This window comes from Myotis daubentonii, chromosome 5 (genome assembly GCF_963259705.1).
Source record: "Myotis daubentonii chromosome 5, mMyoDau2.1, whole genome shotgun sequence".
Taxonomy (NCBI): Eukaryota; Metazoa; Chordata; class Mammalia; order Chiroptera; family Vespertilionidae; genus Myotis; species Myotis daubentonii.
Genome location: NC_081844.1, coordinates 110,342,150 through 110,348,939, shown reverse-complemented (window position 1 = coordinate 110,348,939; position 6,790 = coordinate 110,342,150). Strand labels below are relative to the sequence as shown.

The 6,790-nt window shown below is 66.4% G+C and overlaps 1 protein-coding gene across 3 annotated transcripts in view; it reads right to left on the bottom strand.

Annotated features, from left to right (window-relative positions):
• Window positions 1–3,155: 3,155 nt before the first annotated feature.
• CARD11 (caspase recruitment domain family member 11) overlaps window positions 3,156–6,790 on the bottom strand; it is a 75,366-nt gene continuing 71,731 nt past the window's right edge. For all 3 annotated transcript variants that reach the window (XM_059699385.1, XM_059699384.1, XM_059699386.1), the window contains 2 exons: window positions 5,165–5,280; window positions 3,156–3,801 (listed from right to left, as the gene is read on the bottom strand). In XM_059699385.1, the coding sequence (XP_059555368.1) occupies window positions 3,597–3,801; window positions 5,165–5,280 (321 nt within the window). In that variant the 3' untranslated portion in view covers window positions 3,156–3,596. The remainder of the gene's footprint in view (window positions 3,802–5,164; window positions 5,281–6,790) is intronic.

Genomic DNA, 6,790 nt, shown 5'->3' with positions numbered 1-6,790 from the left:
GGACCTCCTGGGTGTGCCAGGCCCTGGAGGGCCCCGGTCACTCGGGATGGAAGACGCCAGGAAGAGCCTGCCCTTTGGCCGTAGCATTTGGCGAAAGGGACTCGATGGGTCCCGGTCCAGCCAGCTGAGCAGGACGCTGTGCCCTGCAGGTGACAGGCCAGGCACCTCCACAGCCAGGGGCAGCTGCATCTGGGAGATTGATGTCCCCGGGACTGCAGGCTCCCGGGCAGGGCGTGGCCCAGTCACCCGCCCTGGCACTCTGACCAAAAGCCAGGTCAGCCGGCCTGAGGGACAGGGTCTGGGGGCTGGACTTGCCAAGCTGTTTGGGGGGAATTTAAACTGAGCGGGGTGCACTGGGGGGCAGGTGGCAGTCACAGCCAGGAGGGAACAAGGCCATCAACTGGGCCAGGGGTGACGGAGAAAAGCCAGGAGAGGGGTCTCCATGAACATATGTGTGACGTGTGACTGAGAGCCCAGCAGCCATGCCCACGTGTGCTCCGCCTGGACCTGACACCCCACACTCCAGCGTGAGCAGAAATGTGCATGCACACACCCAAACCCATGTGTTCACACCCACCCCAAACACACACACACGTGCACAGGAGCATACAAAACAGCGCACACCCAAGTACATGCGCGTATATGCAAATACACGCACCCCCCAAACACATGCATGTGTACCCAATCACAACACACGTATGTGCATATGCACACACCCAAACATGTGGCACACACACACACACACCCAAACATGTGGCACCCCCCCACACACATGCACTCATACCCATGCACCGAGTAGTGGGCCCCCCTTGCCACTAGAGGGCACTGGAGGCCTCCCAGCCTCTGACTCATTTGCCGAAAAAGATGCATGTGTGCGCTTGCGTGTACACACACACACACACACACACACACCCTCACACCCTCATGGCCAGTCGGCCTGGGAGCCAGGATGACACGTGGTGGGAGAGGAAGGCACTCGGTGCTGGAAGTGTTCCCGGCGGCTGCGCCCTTTCAGACAAGCACCAGGCATGGGGCGTGTCGGCAGCTCGGCCCCCTCGCCCACACACGGCTGCCTTCAGAGTCCAAACGAACCCGGAAGCCCCCAATCTCCTCTCGCCCCTACGCCCCCATTCACTGCCCTGAGCCTCACTTCCTGTCGCTAGCCGTGGCGTCCTCTGGACGGCTCTGCCAGGAGAGGGCCTGGCCTGGGGACCCGGGGACCCAGGCCCGGACGCTCCTGGGGGCAGAGGGCTTTGCTGGCACCGAGGGCGTGGAGGGAGGTGTGCCAGGTCAGCAGATGAGTGGCTGGTGGAGGGACCGGCGGATGTGCAGAGGGAGGGCCTGGGCCTCTGCCACAGCCCTCAGCCCGGCCCTCCTCTCCCTCAGCCTCTCCCCAGACCTGGGCACCCAGGCTCCCTGCATTTGGTCTGACCTTGACCCCTCCCCCAGGACAGCCTGGTGTGACCTCCAGGTGTGACTAGGCCCGAGCACAGGTGTGACTGAGGCCTGCCAGCAGCCACCGTCCCCGAGCCGGCTGAGGACCCAGGTGGCTGGGGCTGCCTGCTGAGCCCTGCCTGCATCCTGAGCACCAGCTGTGTGAGCCACCGAGCACCGGGAGCTGGTTATGCAACAGCAGAGAACCAGGACAGGGGACACGGGGGCCCCCGACCGGCCACTCCCCTGCTCCAGCCGCCAGACACAGTCGCTGCCCAAGTTAGGTCATCCTGAGGCTGGGCCGTGGCAGGCTGGTTTGGGCTGACATGGAGGCCGGTCTGCAGCAGGCCCGTCAGTTAGGAAGGGGTCCCCCCCCCCCGTCATGCAGAGCATCACCCCTGCGGAGGCGGGGCTGTGGGAGGTGCAGGGGAAGAGACAGGGGGTTCCCCAGCCGGGGAGGAGCCCGGCCCCGGACACGCTTCAGGCGAAGAAGCAGCGAAGTGCAGCGCGGCCGGTGGGGCTCCGTGGTGAGCGTCGACCTATGAACCAGGAGGTCGCGGTTCCATTCCGGTCGGGGCACCTGCCCGGGTTACAGGCCCGATCCCCGGGGGGGCGTGCAGGAGGCAGCCGACGGGTGATTCTCTCTCGTCACTGATGTTTCTCTCTCTCCCCCTCCCTCTCTCTCTGAAATCAATAAAAAACAAACAAAAAAGAAGCGAAGCACGGAGGAGGGTGGCTACTGTGCTTGCGGTCGGGGGACAGAGGGGGAGCGAGCCCCTCCGTTGCGCTCTGCGGAAGGCTCTGGAAGGCACACGTGACATCACAAGCGTGGCTTCCTGTGTCCCGGGGGATGGGGACGGGGAGGGGGAGGGGGCAGAGGTGGCGGCCTTTACAGTGTGTGGCTTTTCCACTCTGGGAATGTCTTACCTGTTACAGATGGGTACTCGATTCCAGGTTAAAAATGGAGGTGAACCACCCGCCTCCCACAAAGCCTTGCTCTGAGGCCCAGTCCCTGCAGCCGGTCCGAGAGGTGCCAGGTCCGAGAGGTGCCAGGTCGGGACTGGCCCGCTGGCCTGGGGGCAGGGGTGAGAGGGAGGACAGTGGGGGGCACGCCTGCTGCTGTCAGTTTGGACTCTTGGGGTTTGAAATGGGAAGGATGAAGCCGGGTTGGCCGCAGCTGGCGCGGAGCCCTCGCCTCCGATCTCTGTCCCAGGCCCCCAGAGCTCGGGGCAAGGCTTTGGGGAGTTACCAGGGACCCCCAGGGCATCCTGGGTAACAAGAGGGGCCGGGCAGGTGCTGGGACCATCTCCCCACCGAGCAGCCCTGGCATCCCGGCCAAGGACACATCTGGGAAGCTGGGCGGGGAGAGGGACGCCAGACAGACACGGGGCAGCATGGCCATCAGGTGGCGGCTCTGGGGGCAGCATGCGGGCAGTGCCAGGGCTGGAGGCACCCCTGTTCTCCCCCAGCCCCACCACCACTGTGGCTGGTGAGGTAGAGCCCAGGGCCCGCTCAGGGGGCGCCTGGGCGTGAGCGGCTGCCGTGGTCCAGGAGAGGAAACCACGTCCCCCCACTCGGTCATCCTGGGAAAACGGCGGAGGACGTTCACCCGCCTTCACCCGCCACGACGTGAGCCTGACACACCCGCTGCCGTGGCTGCAGGTCGGGAAGCCGGCAGGAGCTGCAAGCCCTGCCGACTATGAGATGAAAGGAGGCTTGAAACCAAGGAAATGGAGACATTTTAATGCAAGATAAAGAACAGCGGGCACAGCTCCCCCGCCCGACGGCGGTCCTGCGGGAATGTGTGCTCTGAGCGTCCCGTCCCCGCACAGGCGGTGCCCGGCCGCTGGGTCCCTGCATCGCGGGCCGTACGCCCGCTCCCTGCGTCACATTCAACTGCTGCTGCGGCTCCTCGGCCGGCTGTGCCCCCTGGGGGCCCTGCCCCCGCTCCGGGCAGCCAGGCCGGACCCTTGGCCGCCCAGCCCCGCAGGATCAGCGGCTCCGCGCCCGCTCCCTCCCAGGGGAGGGTCTGGGCCCCGGGCTCTCGCTGGGGGGAGAAGCCCCAGGCGGGCGGCTCTGCGGCCACACGATGCCCTCTGCCCTCGCCCAGAGCCCTGCCGTGGGGCCCGGACAACCGCCGAGTCCCGCTGGCACGCGCCGCCTCACAGCTGGTCCTCATCCACCCACACGGTCTTGCGCTGCTCCTCGCCGATCTTGTCCTTGACCACGCGCAGCAGCTCCTCCACGCTGCCCCACATGTCGGTCTCCACCGTGGCGTACAGGCAGGGCAGCGCCTCCAGCTCCTTCTCCTTCAGCCGGCACAGGCGCAGGAACTCCTCCTCCGTGTCCGGCCGCGGCAGCATCTTCCTGCGGGCGGGCCGGGGCGGAGGCAGGGCTGGGGAGAGGCTGCAGGCCCCGGGGTGTGTGACCATTGTCCAGCCCAGCCGGCCCTGCTGGGGGCCACCCCCCCTCGGGCCACCCCTCCCCACCCCGCCGACCACCCCTTCCCTGGCTGCTTGTCTGCAGCGGCTGCTGCCTCTCGCACACGCCGTACTGAGCCCTTCTGCTCTGCTCGTTATGGAAATCCCAAGAGGTGGGCATTAAAAACCCACTTTCTTTTTACTTTTCCACGTGGTCAGGTACATAGAAATAACACCTCCCATCGTAACTACTCCTCCGTGCACAGCTCAGCGGTAAGTTTACTCACACGCTGTGCAGCCGTCACCACCACCATCTCCAGAACTTCCCATCGCCCCAGCTGAGCGTCTGTCCCCATTAAACACTCACTCCCCGCCCAGCCCCTGGCCCCTCCACCCCTGTCTCTCTGAACGTGACTCCTCCGGCCTCGTGTAGGCGAGTCACACAGTGTGCGTCCTCTGCGCACAGTGTCCATGTTTCATGTGTCAGAGCTCCGTTCCCCTGAAAGCAGGGGGGAGGTGGGGGGCATCGGCCGCGGGATGGACAAGGCCCCTGAAGTCATTTGCTCTGGCCCTGCCGAGGGGTGAGGGGCGAGTGATTAAATGCTTGACTAACGGAGCAGGCTAATGTTTCAGCTGGCGATTTTGTGTGGCCCGAGGATGATGTGTGACACATCCAACGGCCCTGGAAAACAGGGTCCCCCGCCCCCACCTCAGGGGTGATGACCATCCCACTGCATGGATGGGCCCCGCTTCGCTGGCTCCTGGCCCATCCGTGGGCGGGTGAGCACCTGCCTGGCCCTGCTGTGGCCAGGGGTGGGGTTGCGGGGTCCCTGGAGGTGGTGTTAATTTTGGGGGCCCTCCATCCTGTTTTCCCCCAGCGGCCACACCATCCCGTCCCCACGGCGAGCTGCAGGGTCTGCTTTGGATGAGGGCCACCTGGGGTGTGTGAAGTGGTCAGGTGGGGACTCTGGTCTCATCTGCTCCCTCAGGGGTCCCCTAGGTCCTGGCACTTAGAAGGCGCCCCCCAAACATCTGGTGACAGAGCGCAGTGGCCTCAGCTCTCCGTCTCGGTCGTGTGCGAGGAGAGGGGGGGTCAGAGGTGATGCGTGTCCCCACCGGGCCCCAAACCTCAGCCTCATCCCGACTCCTCTCCTCTCAGACCCCACAGCCCAGCCTTTGACAAACTGCACACGCCCTGGCCTCTCCTCCCGCCAGACGGCCCGGCTGCTCTGGGTGGGAGCCCCAGAGGCGTGGCGGTGGGCAGGAGGAGAGGGGGTGCTCTAGGGCGCCCGGGGGTCTCGGAGCCCTACCTGAACCTCTTGATGTTCTTCTCCGACACCCGGATGAAGAGCACGATGGGGTAGATCCTGGACTTGATCAGGTCTCGCGTGCAGCTGATCCCGGCCTCCAGCAGGCAATGCTTGTTCTGCAGGCACAGCCCCGCGTCAGCAGCGGCCCACGGGCTCCTCCCCAGCTAGTGAGGGGCCTGGGCGGGGCCTGGGGTGTGGGAGTGGCCTGAGACACAGGGGGCGGGGCCTGAGATGTGGGGGCGGGACCTGAGGTGTGGGAGTGGCCTGAGGCGCAGGGGCGTGGCCTGAGATGCAGGGGGGTGGCCTGGCATGTGGGGGGCGGGGCCTAGGATGCAGGTGTGGCCTGAGACACAGGGGGCGTGGCCTGAGACGCAGGGGGCGGGGCCTGGGATGTGGGGGGCGGGGCCTAGGATGCAGGTGTGGCCTGAGACGCATGGGTGGGGTCTGGGCTGCAGACCAGGCTGAGAGCCCAGAGTGCCAGGGGCTGAACCAAGGCGGAACCCGGAAATGACCAAGAGCGAAACCCAGCCTCCTCTGGCCATGCCTGGAGAAGGCACTGGGGGCCCAGGCACCGGGGCCCAGGCGACCCTGGCGGCCTGAGTGAGTCCTAAAGTCAAAGGGGCACCAGGAACGCCAGCTGCGCCAGGCGCCCGGCAAAGGCGGCCTGGTCCCAGGCAGGGGAGCACCCTCGGCGGGGTGCCCCGCGTCTACAGGCCCCCGGCGCCTGCCATCTCATTTCTGAGGGGACAATCCCTGTGGCTGCAGGGTCGCTTCCAGCACAAACCACCTCCGCACGAAGCGCCGTGAAGGCGGGAAACCGCACGTGCTCCCAGCGAGCGGCCGCGTGTCTCACCCCCCCTCCCCCACCCGCACCGGGGCTCGCACATGGGATGGAGAAATGACGCCCCGCCCCATGTTCCCTGACTGCTCCCCGCCCTCCCGCCCAGCGGCTGACGGCATCACTGCCTCGGCTCCACGACCTCGCTCCAACCTGCAGACCCGCCCGCCCTCCATCGTCCACTGTGCCAACCCTTCACCGGCCACAGCCCAGCCTCTGGCCACCGAGCCCCAGGCCGAGGGCTCTGCCTGTGCTTGTGTCTGCGAGTGACCAGGCCGGGAGGGTGCTGGCGTGACCATCTGCTGGACGGCAAATGCGAGCTCCTGGCCGTCCCCAAGGTCACACCCAAGGTCGGGAGCTGCGCTTTCAGAGCCCTGGGCCGGGAGAGGCTCAGCGCGGAGGGCCGTGCGCCGGGCTCCAGAGGACGCTGCCTGCGCGCCCACACCTGCTGGTGTCGCTGCCATGACCCCTGGCGCTCCCTTTCCCCTCCTTTGGCCAACACCCCATCTGTCACCACCAGCTGGCCCTGGCCCCGGCCCGGCCCCAACACACACTCGCTCTCTATCTCTGGCCCTTGTTATCACGGCCAAGCACCCCCCACCCCCAAACAGCGTGAACTAGAACCCCAGGAAGCGGCAGAAACAGGAGGTTTCAAAACACGAGGGCACGTCAGAGCCAGGACGAGGCGTGGAGGGAGGAAGGGGGAAGGAGGAGGCCCACCCACGGAGGCGAGAGCCAGTCACATCCCCACGGCGCTCAGCCACGGCCGAGGCGGCCTCCGCGGTCAC